We start from the raw sequence: 22,671 nt of genomic DNA on the forward strand, positions 1-22,671 counted from the left end.
TGCTATTGGTTATAGCTCAAAGTGTGCATAAGTGAATCCAACACAAATCAACCAAGCTGGTGAAAGGGCCCCAGGAAAGCCATCCGTGGTTATTTCTGGACCCAAAAAAATGCATTATACTTAATTCTGCTGTTGCCTACCAGTGGAGGACCTCAGTGTTTGTTCTGTTAGTTTAACAAAGGCCTCAGGGCTCTCTGGAATCACTACATCTGGAAGAAACATTGTACAGTACAGACATTTAGCACTGGCCTTCACAGCATGGTACCAAATGAACAAATGGGGCCAGAATTCATCTGGTAATAACCTCAGTTATGCAGAATAATGCAGAAGGTGTTTGCTGAACGGGTGACGGTTACAGGAGAGCATCGTTGTGCAATGATGCGTCAACAAATCTCTGGTTTCTGACCAGAATCAGGCAACTTTCAGTTTGTTGGGCTCCAATTATCCAAATGTGTTTAAAAGGAAACCATGAAAATCTCAATCAGCCACAGACTTCCAGTAGATAACAGGAAGGCTGTTTAGTTAAGCTGTTCAGTTTTAAACCATTTGAGTTTCCAACCTCTGTCTATTCTGAAATAACTAGATCTGGAAATGCTGAGAGTTTCTTTTGGAAACGTCTGAGTTATCTTACATGTTTAAAGTCGTAGAGAAGCAGCTGTTACAACGGTTGCGGTTCCAAATTCTCCGAGTGGTGCCCGATTTTACACGAGTGAATAAAGTGAATGTGATCGGACGATTATCAAGGGGGCGGGATTGTTGGGGCGGAAGGTTTGGTTGTGGCCGGTTTGTTTGAAGCATCTTGCTAACCAGTTAGCAACTTATTGCTAGTAGGTTCCCAATGGGAAATTCCATTGGGACCCAGTAGCACTAAATTGCACTGCATGAAAAGTGGGATTTTCGTCAATATACGGCACTGTAGATTGTCGTGGAACTTCAGGTTAGCGGCAGTTTACGGCAATTTGCAGGCTTCGCCGAAAACTCCCGTAAATTGTCAGAAATTGACGTGGAATTTCTTAGGCAGTGTTCCCCCCATGCCTCCCCCCCATGGAATTCTAGGGGAGGCTTTAACATGTAAATGAACATGCTGTGAGCTATACAAATGCAAACCAGGGTTGCAGGGGGGGTTTTACCCCAAGTGACATCTTTCTGGGTAAGAAAATCTCTGATACAAAGAGATCAGGTATAGCCTCTTACATTTTAGCTTGAATTGATTTATTTAATTAAAGTATAGAGACCAAAACAGATCTTTAGCTGACAGAGCAATACATTTAGAGCAGTAATAATTTTTTTTTAAATTTGCATTTAAGATAAAAAATAAAATGTTGTCTGTCAATATGCTCAATTCACAATTACTTAAGTGGAAAAGTTTCAAGAAATGATTCTGAGATGATTCACTTTATAACATGGCGCATTATCCTGTTGGAAGTAGCCATCAGAAGATTGGTACACTGTGGTCATAAGGTCATAGGTCAGCATGCTAAATTGGTATTAAGTGGCCCAAAGTATGGCAATAAATATCCCCCAAATAGATGGTAGAAATAGATCAGGCTCAGTATAGCCTAATTATAGACTCTTACATTTTAGCTTGAATTGATTTATTTAATTAAAGTACGCTAGATTACTGTGTATGCAAATGTTATGTAAAAAAAATACACAAAATAATTTACTTCAAAAATTAGTTTTACTCAGAATCAGTTGGCTGTAATGGTTAATTTTTTTTTTTAGATTTCCACTTTTTTTTTTTTTTTTTGTTATTGAATATATAAGAAAACAATAACAATCTCAAATAACAAGTCAATAACAAATATTTCAATACAAGAAGAAATATCACAACTCCTGCATTTGAAAAATAAAATTAAATGCACAGGCTGGAACAAAGTATAAAATAAAATAAATAAAAATAAATAAAATAATAATAGTAGTTAAAGTAAATTAATCAGTGGGGACTACCAACTGAAATTCTTCAATTAACTCAAACAATTTAATTGCATTTAAATTCTGCATCTTTCTCAGACATCTTTTGAAAAGGGAAAGTTCATTTTTGAGAGCAGAGATTGAGCATTTTGCATAGCGACATTTATGGATATAATACTTTGTTACAATTATTAGAATATTGATTAAAAATTCCAAATTTTTTTTCTTTAATGGATAAACCGAATTGAATGTTTTGCCAGGAAATAAAATCTAAATTTATTGTTTTAGAAGACAGAAAGGTTCGAAGTTGATCCCATAAGTTTAATACTTATACTTATACGAACTCGAGGAAGAGAAGACGGGTGCACAACACCATGCTAGCGGTAAATATATGTTCGATTACTGGTAGCTATGCTAAAAGCAGCCTAGCTTAGCTAGGCAAGCTAAAGACAACCTAGCCTAGCTAGGTAAGCTAAAAGCAGCCTAGCCTAAAGCTTTATTAAAGTGTATTTTTTGTGATTCACAGGAAGCAGTATGCCGTCTTCACAACTCGGAGACTAATTGCAGGCGCTATGAACCGGAGCAGGGGTAAGGTTTAAAGAATATGCTTTCATTCTGCGGTAAAAGGACATGGATACGGATAAATACCGACCATAGCTGTACTTTTTTTTTTTTCACAGACTACAGTCGCCTCACAATGAGGCGGTGACCTCCTATTTGCCGTCTCGGCAAGTCCAGATTTGCACGATGTTGATAAAGACGCATTAAGCATTTCCATTAAAGCTATGCAATCCTGTTTTAAAGTGATTCAAAATTCTGATTCTGCTCCTTACAAAAATCAGTTAATGTCCATTTATGACAGCAAAGCTGGAAGAGCTGTATTCCAGTGCAATCCTTAACTGATTATGTCATAGTTATTAGAGAAAAAAACCTAACTGGCTAAAACTGACAGTTCAAAGCTTTACAAAAACAGGAAAAGATGCTCAAATCTGGTCTCCATCCTTTAACTAAACAGAAGGTTACTCATTTTTAGCTTATTTCTCATTTTTATGGATCTACAAAGGTTTTTTTTTTTAAATGGAAAACCTTAATGACACATTTGCTATCATGGTAAGGAAATGCAAACACTCCTTTTTATCTAACCAGGTCACTAAACACGGGTTTAATGTCAGGGTAAAGCTATTTTCTCAGTTTGTAACTGACCTGACAGGCCAGAGGCGGGACGCTGCAGGAAGTCTCCCTCTTCACTGTGCTGCTCTCTGAGGGCTCTGCTCGCACTCTCAAGGCCACGGCTCAGGTCATAGTCATGGTCCCATTCAAGGGGGATGGAGTCCACGCTTGCAGGTGTGTCCCTGCCAGAGCGTTCAGCCCGAAGCTGAGCTGCCAGGGAGGCTGAGCGCCCAGAGGAGGGCAGGGGGGAAAGGAAACCATCCCCCAAACGCTCATTCCATGGTAGGCTGGACAAATCTCCAGGTTCATCCAGCTCCAGCTCACGATCAGAGAATGACACTTCAGTATCATCATCTGCAAGCTAGAAATGAAGCATTTTGGCAAATTAAAGAAACAAACTTAATTTTTATTTCAACCTCGAGAAAACAAATGAGAGCACTAAATTTGTGTTCTTACTGGAAGACGAATGAGCTTTTTATAGTAGCGCTCGACTCGCCCAAAAACTTCCTGACAGTAGCGCTGAAGCTCCTCCAGCTCTTCCTCTATGACAGCAGCATCCAGAGGCTCGCTTTTCTCTATCAGCGCCTCCCCCTGGTGGAAGATGTGCTCAATCTTGGCTGTTGTTAGAGAAATCTCCTGCTGGAACGACTGTGGGATCAAAGATGATTTCTTCTTTAGATAAAAAACACATATAATACAAAAAACAGTCGCTGCAAGCATGCTTAGTGTGAGGGATTGCCTTCCAGTCAATTCCTTAGATAGAAAACTTTAAATCAATTTGACTGGATGATCATGTGTTGTGATTGGCATTATAGAAATAAACTGAATAGAATTGAAAACATCCAAACTATCAATTAATGTTTAATGTTAAAAATGCGTTTTTTAGTTTAAATGGCCCTGACCTGCAACAGTCTATTTAGAAACTAGAAAATATTTCTTTCATCAGTGAAAGCATCACAGTACTTTTAAAAGATGACTTACTCATAGTTTTTGTGTTTTGAATCAACAAAGTACAGTAAGAAGAAGAGAAATAAGAAATATAAAAGTCTGCGTTTCCGTTAAATAGAATTTAAAATATATTACAAAAACAGAATAATGTTTTATTCTCAACATTAGAATTATTTAACATAAAAAAATTGTCTGTACGCTTGTGTACGCTATGTTCTGTTTAATCTTTACCTACTTAATTACATAGCCTTTGATAGCCTTATTTGACAAATATAATCATTTTGAGCTCTGATGAAAACTGAAGCTCAAAAATCTGTGAATCCATATTAAAAAATGCATCTAATCACATGGAGCTTGATGAGCATTTGCTCTACAACCTCTACAGGCTCCTGAAGTAAAGGACATCATGTCTGATTTCTGCCAAATGTGTTACAGGTTGAGTATAACGCCAATAAATCCTGCTATGGACCAGAGTTGGTTCACAGACTAACGTGTATAAACTGTGCTTTGGATAACGGCTATCCTGCTTTCACTGGAAAAACGATCTAGAAATTAATAAAAATGTCTTAAATTAAGTGTATTTACCCTTAATTTGAGAAGGTAAACGAGATAGTTTGCCAATGGAATTAGTATTTTTAGTCTTAAAATAAGATAATTAGATAATTTGCACTTAAAATTAGACAATCCAGTTGTGTTTTCTTATTTTAAGTGTAAATTGCCCTGTTCCATTGGCAAAATGTCTCTTTTACCTCCTTAATCCAAGAACAAATACACTTATTTTAAGAAAAAATTACTTATTAAGATTTCGATTTTTCCCAGTGTTCTGAAACTGAAAATCACATGCAGGGCTTTACCCCGGAACTAGTTCTGACTTTATCCTCCTTTCTAAAAAAGGGCCAGGGATGTAGAATGAATTTACGCCTGACATGGAACCCAGACTACTGCCCATTACTAAGGAAAAGACCCGTTTGCCGGTTCAATTTGGATGTTTTTTAAGCCAAAACAAGGCTTTGTTTTTGGTCCACTCTATAAAGCCTCGAACTCAACCTTTTTGCTGACATTCTAAATTGAAAAATCTTCCTGGATGGGAAGCGAAAAGTCTTCAAACTTGTAAACAAAGTCCAGTGGATTGATTCTTAACCTTTTTGGAATGCCTGAAATCACAGTTAAAGGCATACTATGCAACATTTTTCAGTTAATTAATGTGTTCCATAACGTTTTGGATGATTAAATTAGTCATTTCAGGTTGAACAAAGGTATTCTCGGCCGCCCTGGTGGTCTGTAGGGGAAATACCACACTTGCAATTGCAGGAGCCCTCGGCCCGCACCCACAGGCTCAGAAGTCTCGCGAGAGTCGGTCTTGCATTAAGGCGAGAACTGCTACACGCCCCCAGTAAAAGGCGTGCTCGTTGCTAGCACAGTGGCGATCTTTGTGCAGTTATCATGGCGGAACCAGCGAGAAAACAGCGAAAGCCCATGTCGGAGCAGGCAAGAAAGAGGAAAAGGGCTCCGGACAGAGAGAGGAGTCGTACACGGGTGAATATCGGGCAAGCTTTTACCGAATGGCGAGAGCTAAAAAAAAAAGAAGGTTGCAAAGCTCCATATTTACGACAGTGCACTCTAACTTTCGCCCTCTGGGGGGAGCCTCGCTGGAAAATCAACATAGTATACCTTTAAATATATCACCAAAAAAATACAGTAATCAGTTCTTAAAGCAAACTAAGTAAACGTAAAATTTGTTTATTAGTTTAAACAGTTTTATAGATGTTAGTGAGTGAGGTTTGCTGGAGGTGGAGGGGATCCGTGTTTCAGTTTCTGTTTTAAACCAATCGCCATGTGATGATGTCTTTTTGTCCTGATAGATAAAAATCCATTGCTGCTGTAGGGAAGCTGTCGGGTCTAAAGGTTTGCTGCTGACTGGGAGCATCTGATATAAATGACCCCAAAAGGTCTAAACCAGGTTGTTTATTATGCTCTTGACTCTCCCGTTTATAGGAAGCCAAAGCATTTAGTTTGGTTTTGCTTTGGTTTGACAATGTTTGGACTTTTTAAGGGTACTTTATATTTTACACAATACAAGGCTATGCAGTTTTTTCATAAATGTCTAAAACCTTACACCACTGATTTGCTGCTGATTATTCCTTTTTTGACAAAACAAATAATTGTTGTTGGTTTATTACTATGTCTACGAAAGTAATAACCCAACAAACCAACAAGATAAAGTGACTCTAACGGGCTGCTGGATTTAGGGTCTCCTCTTTTTTACTACCTCGTGAGCAATGCTAAGACACAGAATAAAAGTTAGTTTTGCTGTTAATTTTAAAAGAAAAAATAGCTATAAGTATTGGCAGATCAAAGCTTTATACAGAATAACACAAAAAGACAGATTCTGTTTTTTTTTTTTTACAGTTTCTGCAACAGTTATTTAATAGTGCATAATAAAACCATACTAGACTAACCCATAAAAAGTATCCTATACAACATCAAATACTTAGTCCTCAAACTCAAGGCTAAATTGGTCTCAAATTGTGTCAAACTCACCCTGAGTTGTTTGATCTTGGCCTGAATGTCACACTCTGAGAAGTGTTCAATGTTGGTGAGCTGAAGGTCCATCTCTGTCAGCCACACTAAGATACCATCTCTGGCCGTTTCAAACTCCTCTCTCTGATTTATAAAGTGCTGCATTTTGAAAAAGAAAAAAAAATAAGTTAGAGCACCTTAAAATTTTAATATTAATCAAATGAGGTTCAACAAAAAGATTTCTTTGATCAACTTAGAAATAACTGGAACTGGGTAAAAGAGACTGTGTGAAAGACTGATAAATAGACAACGTAAAATAAATATATATATAAATTTTATGAGATAAAATAAGATATCGTGCCTTAAGTCTGCGAATGATGGAGGCCACACGTGTCTGCAGGTTGTCCCATCTCTGATTGGCGTCGTGAGCCATTTCCCTCAGACGACAGGAGGCGTCTGTGCGGTTTTCTCTGGCCAGGCGGCGGTATTGCTTGTTGATTACCTCCAGCTGCGTCAGGCTTTCATGAACTTGTCTCTGGAAGGTCTGAACAAAATGAAAATGTCATCAGATTCAATAAATCACCATTCTAATCTTAAATAAGATGTTTTTATTACCTAGAAGAGAAGAATCATTAATAACTCAAGTAAAGCTTTGTAAAGTTAGTGAAATTTATGTATGTGTTTCACTTTGTTAATTAAGATCCTAAAATAGAGGAATGTTTGAATATGACCTTGAATATTTCCCAGTAGAGACGGACGGACTTTGTGTGTTTATTGTGTCATTTACTAAAGACAGCTCTTTGCAAAATGTTTCTTTCACCTTAAATTTCCACATATTGCCATTTTACAACCACTAATTTGAATTAAATTTAAGCAATTTAATGTGAAAGAACACAGGGAGCCTATAAGTAGAGGACAGAATAATAGAAATGGTTTTTAAATCGTATTTTAGAAAAAGTTTTTATTTTTTTACCACAGATCATATTCTTTTTCATCATTTGGTGAAATTCCATTTAACTATATCTACCAGCTTTATATATCTGTTGTCTGGAATCACTCTTTGACACTACTAATCTTCATCTGGTTCAGTCAAACATGGTGGAGAATAAATTCACCTCTGAGTTTCGGCCTATAGGTATTAGAGTAAAGGAGAGTACAGACAAACTTTTTATGTTTAATTTTTAAGTTTGGGTTTTTTTTTCCTTCTCAAAGTTTTCACAATTACATTTAACAGTAGACTGTTAAATGGTTTAGAGGTTTAGAGAAATGTACAGGCTAGTTAACTTTATTTCTATTGATATCAAAGCATTATTCCACACACTTATTTTAAGTTACCTCAAATTTCTTCAGTTCCTCTTTGGCTACAGTGTAGAGCACACCCGATGAGTTGGGCAACGCTGCAGTTTTCTCTGAAGTGGCCAGCCACTCATCAAAACGTGCAAAGTCTTCCAGAAATTTCTGCCACAAACGCCAGGTCTCCTCAATCCTAAAAGAAGATATTTTCAGACAAAGCAAAACCATTTTAATAAGTTAAAAAAAGGCTTGTTATGCATGCATGTCATCTATTTCCATTGATGTGATTCTATGTAATGTAGAGACTATATGACTGATTACTTTAGTCTCCTCTCCATGGACAAGGCACAGATGCTCCTCCAGCGGCGATCGAGGCTGCGAGTTGCCTGCTGGATTGAGTCACACTCCACATCGGTGGCACAAGCATCGCAGTCATGCAGGAGCACTTCGCATAAATTCAACACTGACGCGACGCCGGTGCTGTGCTTCTCTATGTCACGCTGAAGCTCCTGGTAGTAAAAAAGCACAGGTGAAAAATGATGATGACAGAAACTAATAAAGTTATATAATGTTTTCATGTTGCATTCTGTATCCCTGCTTTGTAAGGAACTACAAAGATAAGTAGGTAAAGTAGCAGCCATTCAAAATGGCCGTTTCCAGTCAAAGGCCAGCTGAATGGCGGCCCACTTCCCTGCAGTGAAATCCCATACAACTTCCAGCCACTGGAATGAACCCCTCCTTCTCCTGGGCGTGCAAATTATTTTACTTCACACTTTCACTGAATTACAGGGTCTGACCAAGTGATGACGCTTCTCTTTAGATCTTAAAGGAATAGTAAACGCTGAACGCGCTGAACAACACTCTGGAGTACTTGTTTGATATCTCAAATGCATCTGGAGATCTGGGAGGCTTCTTGCTGTCTGCTGACATTCAAATAATGGAGGTCTATGGCGCCCGAGGCAGAAAGGTCCATAAAAGTCCACAAAAAACGTGTCAATATTCCTCCATACTGCTCGTCCAATGTATTCCAAGTGTCCTGAGTGGGTAGCGTCCATAATTTACTCGAAACGAAGTCATTTAGAATGTTTTTAGAGCATAAACAGTAGTGTATAGGATTTTCTAAAAGCGCATTCACGAGTCTACGGAAACCGCGGCAGACCAAACCAGATGAAAGTGCGCATTCAGCGTCTGCTCTGCCGATAATGCAAGCGTAGAAGAAGAAATGTGCCGTTTAACTGTGCAAAGAAAGAAACAACGAAAGAAAAATGTCTGAGGACTTCAGTGTTGAGGAAGAGCATGAGTTCTTTGCCGAGCTGAATGCGCACTTTCAGCTGGTTTGGTCTGCCGCGGTTTCCGTAGAGTCGTGAACTCGCACGCGCGCGCTTTTAGGAAATCCTATACACTACTGTTTATGCTCTAAAAACATTCTAAATGACTTTGTTTCGAGTAAATTATGGATGCTACCCACTAAGGACACTTGGAATACATTGGACGAGCAGTATGGAGGAATATTGACACGTTTTTTGTGGACTTTTATGGACCTTTCTGTCTCGGGCGCCATAGACCTCCATTATTTGAATGTCAGCAGACAGCAAGAAGCCTCCCAGATCTCCAGATGCATTTGAGATATCAAACAAGTACTCCAGAGTGTTGTTCAGCATGGGGGTGAGTAGAAAATGAAGGCTAATCATGTTTTGGGTGTACTATTCCTTTAATGTCCACAAATCATGACAAAGGAATATTTTAGTACAAAGATTGATGTTTAAAAAACGAATTGTAGGCGACCAGCCAAGGACTCATCAAGGAAAGTGGGGACATTTTGAATGGCTACTATTGTATATAATGAAATTAGGGATGCACGATATAATCGCCCCCCCTATCGGTATCGGCCTTAAAACTGAATATGGGACATCGGGCACCCCACCGATATTTAACCCGATATTTGATCAGCTTCTGAGTTTCTAAAGTCTAAAAAAAAAAAGAAAAAATATACTATTTCTTCTTCTTCCTCAAAAACTTTTTTTTTACAGACTTAAAAACTTCTAAAGACGAGGGAAAAAATATTGATACATTAAAATATCACAATATCTTCATATGCTGATATATTGCCATTTAAAAACACCATATCAATCTCTTTTACTAATGAAATTTTGCCATATTTTTATATATTGATATATTGACGCGGTATCGATCTATTTTACTAACACAATCTCACAAGAATTTGCAAAATATCACGAGAGTTTGAAAGTAAAATAGATCTATACCGCGTTTTTAAAAATCTATTTGATATCAGCATATGAAAATATATTGAAAATATAAATATAAGTGTCAAAAATGGATAACAAAACTGCTATTTTCAATGACTACTTATTTTTGTCCAGCTTTAACATCAGTATCGATATCGGTTATCGGCTACATGAGTTTTAAAATATCAGCATATCGGATATCGGCCAAAATCCCAATATGGTGCATCCCTAAATGAATTCACTGCGTTTCAACAAATCTATAGCTGAAACTAACTTAACAGCTAAAAGAAACTCAAAGCTGTTAAAATATAAAGAATAAGGGTCTTCTCCTGAAAAAAATCGTATTTTAACAATTAGCCTTCAATTGAATATCTAAAATTGTTCGGTGATTTGATGCAAAACATGTCATTTTTCTGGAATAACTAAAATAAAGGCAGCTTGGTTTGGGGCTGAATGCTTCTTTACCTGCTGCAGATCAAGCTTCCTCTGAATCTCTTGGAAGTCACAGGAGTCATAGGCGATGGGTTGAGACAGCTCTCCCTCAATGTGAGCGAGCCAAGAGCGCAGGCTGTTCATGTTCTTATCCAGCTGCTGCACGGCCACCAGAGTTTCCTTCAGCTTCTTCACTCTGTTGACACAGTTTTCATAGTAAAAGACAAAATCAAAACAAAATGTAATTTTTATTTTTTTTTTTTAACAAAGACTTTATTTTATCAGATCAATATTCAAAATCAATGATTCATACAATAAGCCAGAAACAACAATTTCAATACAACCATACAAAAAGTTGGGTAACAACAACCAAACAGGTCGGCAAGCTGAAGAGCCATGTTTTCTTTTTCCTTTTTCTTCTTTATCATTATTATATATAAATATTTATTTATTTTTTTATTAACTTGGAGGATGAGACAAAGGAAAGATCTCTCTCGAGTAATTTTTATTTTTATCATAACAGAAATGTGTGTTTACGCTTATCCTACTACCACATTAACTGTAAACATGTCTTCAAAGGGTTCCATCTTTTCTCAAATAAACCAGTGGACAAGTTTAATTTTGCTGTTATTTTCTCCATCGTATAAACATTCACTAGTTTCTCTTTCCATTGATTTACAGTAGGGGGTGAAGGTTTATACCAGCATATTGTTATCATTTTTTTGGCTACGAGAACAAGGATACCAAATAAGTTTTGTTCTTCTTTACTTAAATTATTTGGTGGAATTCCCAGAACAAAGATCCGGGGATTCCAATCAATATCAGCATGCAAGATATTTGAAATTTCCTCTCTAATTCCTTCCCAGAATTTCTTAATCTTTGGGCAATCTCAAAAGACATGAGTTTGATCTCCAACTAGTCTGCACTGTCTCCAGCACAAGTTTGATTTAGTTTGATCAAATTTGGAAATAATGTACGGAGTTTTGAAATATTTAACGATTATTTTCCAATAAAAATCTTTCCATGTTGGACTATTAGTCAGTTTATGTCCAGTTATACACACTTGCTCCCACTCTTCATCTTCAATCACATTATTCATTTCTAGTTCCCATCTTTCTTTTATCCTAGGAGCTCCCCTCGACAGACATGACTGTAAGCATTTGTATAGATTCGACAGTATTCTTAGATTTTTTTTCTTTGGTGATCTTTATAAAGAATAATTCTAAATCAGTAGGTCCCGACTGAAGAAGGGGCCATTCATTGTGGGACATCAGGTAGCTTCTCAGTTGTAAATACCTATAAAAATCAGGCGTGCTCAAGCCATACTTTTCCTTAATCTGTTTAAAAGACTTCAGAACCTCCCCTTCAAACAAGTCATCAATAAAAATAAAATTTTTGTTTTGCCAGGTTCGAAATCCTGGATCTTGTTGTCCTGGTTTAAAGTCTATTATATCCAAAATTCTTGTGGCTCTGGAAATAGATTGGGGAGCTTTTAAAATGTAATTTTCATCAATAAAAAGGACTTGGCCTTTTGTTACCTGGCTCCGATGAGATCCAGGAGGTGTTGCCAGCGGTCGCTGACTTTGTTCAGCTTTTGTTCAATTTCCACTGCTTTGGTCTTATGACTGGCCTTGGCAAGACGCTCCCCAAGCTGATGCAAATGCCTCTTATTCGCCTCTGCAACTGTTATCTCCTCCTGGTAATCCTAAAATATAATTCAAGAATATAAGGAAATGCAAAAGTAAAACAAAAATAGAATGACCTATTGACCAAATATGTTGATCTCAGGTGAGTAATACACATTACAAAACATCAGCATTTGCAAAAATTTATAAATACAGAAATGCAAAGGTGCAAAGATATCTTACAAAATAGATGCACATCAGGAAAAACATTATATTTTACTTGTCAGTCTTGGTTCCAGAAGTATAAATAAGTAGATAAATGATGCATTTGATAAATGTCTACCCTTCCATACCTTACGGAGCTTTTCAATCATCTCCTCAATGCTGATGTCTCCGTTCTGCGCCACCTTACTCTCCATGCTGGTGAGCCACTCACAGAGCCCCTTGTACTTCTCAGTGAAAACGGTCCACTCATTCAGCTTCTCACTCACCTGCTGCCTGCGCAGGGAGAGCTGCACAAGCAAAGCATTACAAAGTTACTCGATACGACTTAGTCCATAATAGCAATAAAAACACGGTATCTTAAAACATGCAAACAAACTTGAGAAGCCCATAAAGGAAGCAGCTTTACAAAAACCGTTGAAACAAGACTGCTACATGCATTTCACAATGTGTGTGTGTGCTTCTGTGCTTCCTGTAAAAGCATTTATCTACGAAGCACAGGAAGCATCTCAACGCTGAGAAATATTGGGGTTTCAGTCATTTTCTGCCTTCGATGATGCTAACTTTGCATGCAGTCAGATACAGAAAAACATCTTGACTTTAGCAACATCTTGTGGTCTGCTGAGGGAATACAGGGACAATATTCATTACTAATTAGAATCAGAAAAAACTTTATTGCCAAGTAGCGTTTTACACGTATGAGGACTTTGCTTTGTTAGCAACGTGTTACACAAACACACATATATATATATATATATATATATATATATATATATATATATATATATATATATATATATATATATATATATATATATATTTAGATGACAAAACCAACCAGCCAACTGACAGAGCTAACTAACTATGTAAGATTGGTTGATGTCAGTGAGAGAGCTGATCTTATTGTATTTAATGTTCCTTCCATCTTCCTAAAACCTTTCATGAACTTTCCTTAGCTCAACTCAGTAGTTCTAATTTTTGAACAGATCCATAAAAGATTATATAAAATTATAATATACAGAACAATACTGAAATAAATAAAATAGAGTACAATAAATGAGCTAAAACCATATATTTTTTTAACTATTTTCTTGCAAAAATATATATAACTGAAGAGATCTTATACATTTATGAAAAAAACTGTAAAGTCAATCACTTAAAGATACAGCATATACAAGGAATCAAGAAAAGAGATTTTCAGAAGGTTGTACCTGATGGCAGATTTCATCCCATTGTCGATGCAGAAGTTCAATACGCTCCTGCAGAGCAGAAAGATCCTCTGCACTGATATAACAGGACAGAGACTCTCTAAGTAGAGTCAAATGGGCCAAATCTCCAGTCCAGCCCTCAAATGTGTTTTCTAAATCCTGTTAATAAAGGAACACATCAGAGCATTTATTTGCATTTAACCCGTTTCCAGTTTCTACATGTAGCTTTTTTTTATAGATAGACTAAAAACAGCGTTAATGAAACCTTGCAGCGCATCTGCTCAGCTTGGAGATCTTCATGGTGATCAGGAAGGGGTTGAGAAAGCTGTCGTTTGAAGGCTCTGAGTTTTTCAAGCGATCCTCCAATTCCTCTCTCACATCTTTCCCAGTCCTATATATAGATATAAATATACAGAAAAACCAATAACATAAACCGATAAGAAGTCATAACTCAGGACTTATATAATTTATAATGTGAGCAAAAAGTAGATTTGTAAGAGTCTCCAGAGATGATTCTCTTCAGAAATGTAGGTACCCTGTTTAATTTACCTTCAGAAGTGAGCTCAGCTGTTTCCTTCGATCCTCTAGGCATGTGCTGGCTTGTTTCCATCTGTCCTGGATGTCTGTCAGCTCCGTCTGCAAGGTCACCTCTGCTCTGCTGTCTGCCGACAGAAGTAGCTGTCTGCCAGTCTCTATCGTCAGGATGTAGCTGCCCTGCTGACGCTGCAGCACCTTTTCTTTCAGCTTAAGCAAAAAGAGGGATTCTCATGAGGTTACTAAACCCATTAATTCCAAACATCCTGCTGAAGTATAATTTTTTACATATTTGTAGAAAAAAAAAGGTCCAAAGATTGGACAGATGCTGTAACAGAGACTTTAGCACCTCCAGACAGGATAGATAGTGCTGTTTTTCTGGCTGTTCTCAATTAACCCCTAGAACCCTATGGACCCACCGGTGGGTCCAGCTGCCACGTGACCTCGTAATTTTAACAAACCCCCAGTATTGATGTAAAAAACACGTTTGGCACAGTTTGGTGACATTTTTGGATAAATGTGCCAAAATGGCCCCTCCGCCTAAGAAATTTCTCACTAATACCATTCTAAAATAAATATGATTCATCTGATTGAGTCCAAATTTTGTATATTTTTACACAACATTTAGATTTAAAAGTCTGTACTACTTTTTTGTGCTATAAATAATATTTTGGTAGTGTTTTGCAATGTTTATTTCAAAGAAAATTTTGGCGAGGTTCAAAAAATGCAAAATATTTTGTATTTTGTCCCTAATATTTCAGGCAGGGTCAAAGCTACAATGGTGCTGACACCAGAAAACCATTCTATGACATCTTACCTTTACAGAGGTACCAAAAGTTTCTTCTTAAATCTAATAGCTGTGAGGCTATGAGTTATTTACTTTTGTGTGTTTTTGTCAGGCAGAAATTTATTTATACCCCCTGAGGGTGTAAGAGGTTAAGAGCTCCCTGTGTTGGTCAGAAACAGGGCATCTTGCCTGCTTGCTGTTTAATAGAAAACCATTCCCTTTTTGATGCAGTTAGGTCTACAAAATCTATAAAGATGCTTCAGCTTAAGATCAGCAGCATTAAAGACGGGCTCTGGGACAATTAAAGAAATAATATGGTCATTTACCAAACAGCAGACTGCTGAGAGTCCTTAGTGAAAGTGAATGGAAACTAAAAGACAAACAAATAAAATCTAGAAAGACTAATGAAATTACAAAACCAGAAGTGTAGCTTTCCTGATAATGTCAAGCTATTATGTCATTACAGAATGTTGCTTTATTCTCTAAAAAAAGAAAGGGGAGATGATTTGGTTGTACGTCTTCTACTGTGTATGGCCTATTTATATACCATCCATCAAGTTAGACAGAGTGTTCCCCTACAGCAAGCTGCCTAATTTAAATAAATGGGCGATTAACATACATCTCCAGCCCTTGGAACCTGCTGAGGAGGAAATGCAGTGAAGTGAAGTGTGCTGAAACAGAAACACATCTAATTATAGAGGCTTTACCACAGGTGTGTGACTGTCTTTCCACTTCTCTTTAGTCGAGCTCATCTAAAACACCCGTTTGCTTTAATTTTTTAGGCCCGGTGCAGACAGCCAGATTATTGAAAGCCTTAATGTAGTAGATTTTCAGCGTTTCATGCCTGTTTACCATGGTTCATCCTGAATCAAATAAGTAAGGACACTTAACCAAACTAAGTGCCTCAGCGATCGCCAAAATAAGGACTGGCTGAATAGTGCTGGCACTGAGGAAGAAATCTGTCTGCCTATCCTGCATTGGGCCTTCTGTGCATGACAGAAGCCTATTTTTCAGACTCAGATTGAGCAACAGCCATTCTACTAATCTAATTTTCTGTTGCGAGCTGCTGGCTTTCAGCATCATTAGGCGCCACCTTTCTCAGACGCTTCCTGTTTAAACTAAGTATTTGTTATCAAACCTTTCAAAGCCCAACCCCATGTCAGGTTTGAATATTGGGTTCTCTACATGTCCGGCTTGCAAATACCAAATTAAGACATTGAAGTCTGATTGAAATGTGACTAAAATATAAGTATACACCTTTGTGAATTTAAATGAGGGTTAAAACGTACCAGAACAGCATCAAGCATAGAGCGAGCTTGTTGTAGAGGAACTGTATTTCCAGCCTGAAGCATCTCTGCAGGATGGGAGACTTCCAAAATCCATTTGTGCAGCTTCTCCACCATTTCTCTGTAGCGCTGCCACTGACGAATGAGGCCATCAATGATCCCCCGCCTCTGCTGAGCACGTCGCACTACGCCTTGCCACTGGTTACTCAGAAGAGTCAGCTTCATGTTGAACTCATCTCTGCAGGAGAATTAATACGATTAAGATATAATCTCTCACTATAAAATTTAGAAGGTAATACTGTAGCTAACATTGTAAATAAATCAAACCACATCAAAAACATTATTTAAGGCCCTTCACCTGTCATCCACTTGACCTTGTTCTAACATCCTCTGTCCATCACTGATAATAGAATGGAGGATCTGCTGCCGGCTGAACATTTCAGCTTGGAATAACTGAAAGAAAAATGCAATTATTGCCATGAAAACAAAAAAAAAGTCATAGCCTTGTGACCATTCACATGAAAAGGACTCAAACCTCATGGGCTTTCTGCTGATCTACTAAACTCTGGTAGTTCCCAGAAATTTCTACAGCAAGATTCTCTTCTGTCTGCAGCAGGAAGTCCATCCATGTTTCACATTTTTCAAGGAAGGTCTGTTGCTGCAGGAGGATTGACTGTAGCTTGCTGCAAGGAAAGAAAAAAACTCCAGATTATAAATATAAAACAATTAAAGTGATTTTTTTTTTTTCATTCCCCTTTTATTTAAAATCACAATATTTTCTTAAGTCAAATTTTCTTTAGAGAAAATGATGCAGAATGTAAGCAGAATGCTGCACACATACCTGAATCTCTCCGTTGTTTGTGTCGAAGCTGCCGACCAGCTTCTATTGAGGTTCTGCATGCGCTTGATCTCCAAATCATTCAGAGGGAGTCGATAACCAAGCTCGTTAAGATGCTCCAATTCAGGGGACATGCTGCTAAATTTCAGCATGAGCTTCTGAAAAATGCAAAGAAAACATATGTTGAATCTTCACTATTTGCCCAGAGGCGGTTTTATCCAACAAGAAACAAACTATAAAAACCTTGAGCTCCTCCATACGGTCCTGGATGACGGTCAGCTCAGTGCAGCCGTTGGGATCTTGTGCTCTCAAAGCCTCCTCAGCATCAATTAACCAGGAGCCCAAATACTCCAGTTGTTTATTAAAGGTTTCAAAGTCTTGAACTCCAGTCTGATACAAGGAAGGCATGCACAAATGTAACATTTATGAGTCTGATTGAAAGACTGTGTGCTTACACAATGAACAGGGATCTGGCATAGATTTAGTTTTGTACCTGCAAGGTGGTGAGCTGTCTGTTGAGGGCCTTTTCCACCCCAGCAAGCCGCTGGATGAGAGAGAGGTGGTCTGATTGGATAGCAGATGCTGCCGAGGTGTCCACCTGTTGTTTAAGCTGCTCTCCAAGTTCTTGCAGAATCTGAAGGGAGGCCTGCACTGGAACTTGCAATCGCAGCAACTCCTGATGTAAAGAAACCCAAAAATCTTTGGCATGTTAGCTTTTTAAAATGAAAGAAAAACAATCAAAATGTCAGGTTTGTGTTTCTGTTATTTTTTTCTTTTGAGTATCCACTTTTGCTTTGCTCCTTGTTTTCTAGTTTTAGTGGGGTAATTCAATTCAATTCAATTCAGTTTATTTATATAGCGCCAAATTCACAACACATGTCATCTCAAGGCACTTTACAGTTCAACCAGATCATACAGTCAAATTGATACAAAGTTTTCTATCTAAGGAAAACCAGTTGATTGCATTGACTCATTGACTCAAATACAATCCCCCACACTAAGCATGCTTGTAGCGACAGTGGAGAGGAAAAACTCCCTTTTAACAGGAAGAAACCTCCAGCAGAACCAGGCTCAGTGTGAGCGGCCATCTGCCGAGGCCGACTGGGGTTCAAGGAGACAGAAGCAGAGATACAAAAAGCAGCTGTAAAAGGCGGCCCCGTCCAGGATACACGCAGCCAGGCAGACGAGCTCCAAGGCAGCTCCCATGCCAGAGGACGAAGAGAGCACATCCACTCAGTCACGGTCAGAGAAACAGGACCACACTGGAAAACAGGCCGATCTCCAACATCTATAAACAAGGGTGTTGATAGAAGCAGCACAGCTGATGTTTCTTTCCAGGATGACGTCACAGCCAAGCAGGAACAGACGAGGCAAAGCTACTCTGAGGAAAAGCAGAGAGAGCAGAAGGTTAGAGATTGAACTAACAGATTCTGCAGAATAGGAGAACAGAGAGAGAATGAAGCAGAATGATGAAATGGGGGTCTATGTCCTCCAGCAGTCTAAGCCTATAGCAGCATAACTATAGAGATAGCTCAGGATAACCTGAGCCACCCTAACTATAAGCTTTATCAAAAAGGAAAGTTTTAAGCCTAGCCTTAAAAGTAGACAGGGTGTCTGCCTCACGGACTAAAACTGGTAGTTGGTTCCACAGGAGAGGAGCCTGATAACTAAAAGATCTGCCTCCCATTCTACTTTTAGAAATTCTAGGAACCACTAGTAAACCTGCAGATTGAGAGCGAAGTGCTCTATTAGGAACATAAGGAACAATCAGATCTCTGATATAAGATGGAGCTTGGCCATTTAAGGCTTTATATGTGAGAAGGAGGATTTTAAATTCTATTCTTGATTTAACAGGAAGCCAATGAAGAGAAGCCAGGATAGGCGAGATATGATCTCTCTTTTTAATTTTCATTAGAACTCTGGCTGCAGCATTTTGGATCAGCTGAAGGCTTTTAACTACAGTTTGTGGACTTCCTGATAGTAAAGAATTACAATAGTCCAGCCTTGAAGTAACAAATGCATGGACTAGTTTCTCAGCATCACCCCTGGACAGGATATTTCTAATTTTTGCAATGTTCCTCAGATGAAAGAAGGAAATTCTAGAAACCTCTTTGATGTGGGATTTAAATGACAGGTCCTGATCAAAAATAACACCAAGATTTTTTACTTTATTATCTGAAATCAGTTTAATCCCATCCAAATGAAGTGACTGGCTAATCAGTTTCTTTTTCAGAGACTCTGGTCCAAAGACTATAACTTCTGTTTTGTCTGCATTCAGGAGCAGAAAGTTAAGAGTCATCCAGGTTTTTATGTCTTCAAGACATGCCTGTAATCTATGTAATGGGTTAGCTTCATCTGGATTTATAGACAGATATAGCTGGGTATCATCAGCGTAACAGTGGAAATTAATCCCATGCTGTCTAATAATTCTACCAATTGGGAGCATGTATAAAGTAAAGAGAATTGGTCCTAGCACTGATCCCTGTGGTACTCCACAGGTAACCTTTGAGCGTGTTGAAGATCTATCATTAACATGAACAAACTGAATTCGATCAGATAGATAAGATTTAAACCAGTCTAGTGCTGTTCCTTTAATTCCAACAAAATATTCAAGTCTTTCTAAAAGAATATTATGGTCAACTGTATCAAATGCAGCACTAAGATCCAACAGGACGAGCACAGATACAAGTCCATTATCTGAGGCCATGAGAATATCATTAGTGACTTTCACCAGAGCTGTTTCAGTGCTATGATGAGCTCTAAAGCCAGACTGAAACTCTTCAAAAAGTTCATTATGGTGGAAGTGATCGCAAACTTGTTTGGCAACTACTTTCTCAAGAATTTTGGATAAGAAAGGAAGATTGGATATAGGTCTATAATTGACCAAGTCATCTGGGTCAAGAGACGGTTTCTTAAGCAGAGGTTTAATTACAGCAACCTTAAAAGCTTTAGGTACATATCCCTGTAACAGAGATAGATTAATCACATCTAAAATGGAGGAGGAGATCAAAGGGAATACCTCCTTAAATAACCTGGTTGGAACTGGATCTAACATACAAGTTGAAGGCTTAGATGAAGACAATAATTTTGCTAATTCAGAGAGTTCAACTGGATCAAAGCAGTCTAAACCCGGTTCAGATTCCATGACTACCTCAGGTACAATCGCGGATAGAGGAGTGCTTATGATCTTATTTTTAATAAGATCAATCTTATTTATAAAGAATCCCATAAAATCATTGCTGCTAAGATTCTAATTCTTAGTTTATTGAGTTCTTTGTTTCTTTTCTCAGTTACTGTCTCAGTCTTGGTTCTGTTATCTTCTCTTTTTAGTGTTCAGTCTTGCTTTACTCCTTGTTTTCTATTGTTAGTGGTTTTAGTTTTTTATTTTGCTGTGTTCTTTGTTTTTAATCAGTAATTTAATTATCATTTTGTTGTTATTTCCAGTCTTCCAGGTTTCTTTTTGTTGCTCTCTGCTGCCCTCTTATGTTCTCCTTCTTCCCTAGCTCTTTCCCTCTCTTGTTCTGTGCACACCTGCTCCCAGTTTCCTCCTTAGCCCTCTCTTTGTCTCAGTCTCCTTTAAAAACCCTCTCTTCAGTTCCTCTTTGCTGGGTCCTCGTCATACACCGTCCAACTTCGTCTCCCTGAGCCTTCCTCCTTGAGTCTTGATCTACTGATGTTTTCTACTTATTTTTCATATTTTGAATTTTGGATTCCTGGTTTCTTGTTTGTTTAGACTTTGTTTTTTTTCCGTTACTCTTCATTAAATCTACCATAAATTAACCTCTGCCTGCCTGCCTGCCTCTGCTTTTGGGTCCACAACCCTCAAACAAATCCTGACACAAAAGAATCATAAATTATAAATGTAGGAGGAGACAAGGAAGATAATGCTACACAAATATATTTTTACCCTTTGAATATTTTACATTTCACATGTTTTAATATCTTAAAGAGTAACATTGATTATATGGGAATTGAGAATAAGAAAAGGGAAAATGCAGCTTGGGTAATTGGCAGACAAGGTAACCATAAGTCGTGCATGTCAAAAAGTGGCCTTAAAGGCAATTTTCAAAAAAAAAAAAAAAGGGAAGTTTAAAATCTCTGCAGTTTAAGGGAGATATTTTGTTCTTATTAGACCAAATTGAATCTATTACAGCCTATGGAATATGGAGAACAACATGTCTGCTAGAAAAACAAGAATAACGTTGGTGGGAGCAAAACTGCTTAGCAGTGCATCTTTAGACAGACAACAAAGCAAGTCTGAGCTAAAGAGGTGAACAAATTACGGTTAAAATCCACCTGTATCAAGATTCAATGTCTCATACTTCACCCCAGATATGTGATTGGATAAATGAGGTATAATCCCACCAAGGAGCAGTCATCAGACGCTTACATTTCATTACCCAAGTCATTAAAGGCTGGTAGCTCTGACTCTGGTCTCTAGAGGAAGGATGTCCTCTGAATATAACCAAGGCACTGTGTCTCACAGCCATTCTTCCAGATTAACCTCTTCTGGCTGCATGCAGAGAGGGTCAGCTGGTTAAGAACACTCCTGTATTTGCCTCATAAGCTGTTTCTGAAGGTAACTGCTGCTCAGTCAAGAGACGGGACTTTGTTGGAATCAGCTGTACTTAAAACTGCATGTGTCAGTGTGGATGCAGTAACATCTGCACTGTAAAAGATCTTTATGCCGCACATGCAACTGAATTTAACTGTCTTTTAAGCGTGTCTGCCAGCATGTTGTGTCTGATGATGCACGCAGTTTTTGTAGGCAAAGGTAATGCGTAGGGCTGAAAAAATTAATCGATCAATTATAATTAACCGAACAATGAAATTATAAACAACTAGTTTAGTAATTGATTTATCCATAACTGGAGATATACTGACTCTAACCCATTCAGAGTATTTCTTATGCCGAAATTGTAAAACAAATATACACACATTTGCATTTAAGAATAAAAAAAAAGATTCTCCATGAATTTGGTCTATCCAGATCTTCATAATTTTAGCTTCACCTGATTATATTCAGCTTAAAATCTTCTATGCAAACTGTAAAAGCTAAATCCGCGCTTCCAAAAAGTGCCTGTCTAGCTGCAGTGTTTAAAATTTGGAGAATACAGCAGAGGAGGATGTGTCTTCTCCTTCTGAGCATGTAGGAGGAGGAATGCAGGGGGGGGGGTGAATTTTGTCTGCAGTGGGCTTTGGTCAGGCTACATACATTTTAGAATAACTTTTAGATTAACATAAATCATGCGCAATTATACAAAAAGATTCCGCAACTTGAGTTAACTCTACACCAGTACCGAAGATTTGCATTTATAACTTCAGAGCTATTCCTGATTTATTTTGTTTTATTCCTTTGTCAGCAGTTGTTACATGATATGTACAAAAATTAAACCAATTTGTATTTATAATTTACAACACTGCATGCAGTAAAATTGAAGATTAAAAAGATTCCTGCACATCAAAAATCTCTTAAAGGAAAAGTCCGGTCATATTATTCAGAACTGAAACTTCTGAAAATACTTTAAATATGAAATTGTTACATACTGTTCAATAAATGATCAGTGTTTTCAATATTATTCAAATTTCATGTGAATGTGCTTTACCGGTGTAGGTACCAGATTAACTCGGGCTGCCAGATTGACTCG

The 22,671-nt window shown here is 37.8% G+C and overlaps 1 protein-coding gene across 1 annotated transcript in view; it reads right to left on the bottom strand.

Annotated features, from left to right (window-relative positions):
* Positions 1-22,671, bottom strand: part of syne1b (spectrin repeat containing, nuclear envelope 1b) — a 178,025-nt gene that overhangs the window by 18,080 nt on the left and 137,274 nt on the right. The window contains exons 121-139 of the mRNA XM_038299516.1: positions 17,517-17,699; positions 17,267-17,413; positions 17,027-17,181; positions 16,721-16,868; positions 16,544-16,638; positions 16,189-16,423; positions 14,128-14,322; positions 13,844-13,969; positions 13,582-13,737; positions 12,502-12,660; positions 12,062-12,228; positions 10,557-10,719; positions 8,167-8,354; positions 7,888-8,038; positions 6,914-7,096; positions 6,574-6,711; positions 3,541-3,732; positions 3,118-3,445; positions 141-209 (exon numbers count right to left, since the gene is read on the bottom strand). Of these exons, the coding sequence (XP_038155444.1) occupies positions 141-209; positions 3,118-3,445; positions 3,541-3,732; positions 6,574-6,711; positions 6,914-7,096; positions 7,888-8,038; positions 8,167-8,354; positions 10,557-10,719; positions 12,062-12,228; positions 12,502-12,660; positions 13,582-13,737; positions 13,844-13,969; positions 14,128-14,322; positions 16,189-16,423; positions 16,544-16,638; positions 16,721-16,868; positions 17,027-17,181; positions 17,267-17,413; positions 17,517-17,699 (3,178 nt within the window). The remainder of the gene's footprint in view (positions 1-140; positions 210-3,117; positions 3,446-3,540; positions 3,733-6,573; positions 6,712-6,913; positions 7,097-7,887; positions 8,039-8,166; positions 8,355-10,556; positions 10,720-12,061; positions 12,229-12,501; positions 12,661-13,581; positions 13,738-13,843; positions 13,970-14,127; positions 14,323-16,188; positions 16,424-16,543; positions 16,639-16,720; positions 16,869-17,026; positions 17,182-17,266; positions 17,414-17,516; positions 17,700-22,671) is intronic.

The sequence above is a fragment of the Cyprinodon tularosa genome, unplaced genomic scaffold (genome assembly GCF_016077235.1).
Source record: "Cyprinodon tularosa strain WSP-4 unplaced genomic scaffold, ASM1607723v1 ctg430, whole genome shotgun sequence".
NCBI lineage: Eukaryota > Metazoa > Chordata > Actinopteri > Cyprinodontiformes > Cyprinodontidae > Cyprinodon > Cyprinodon tularosa.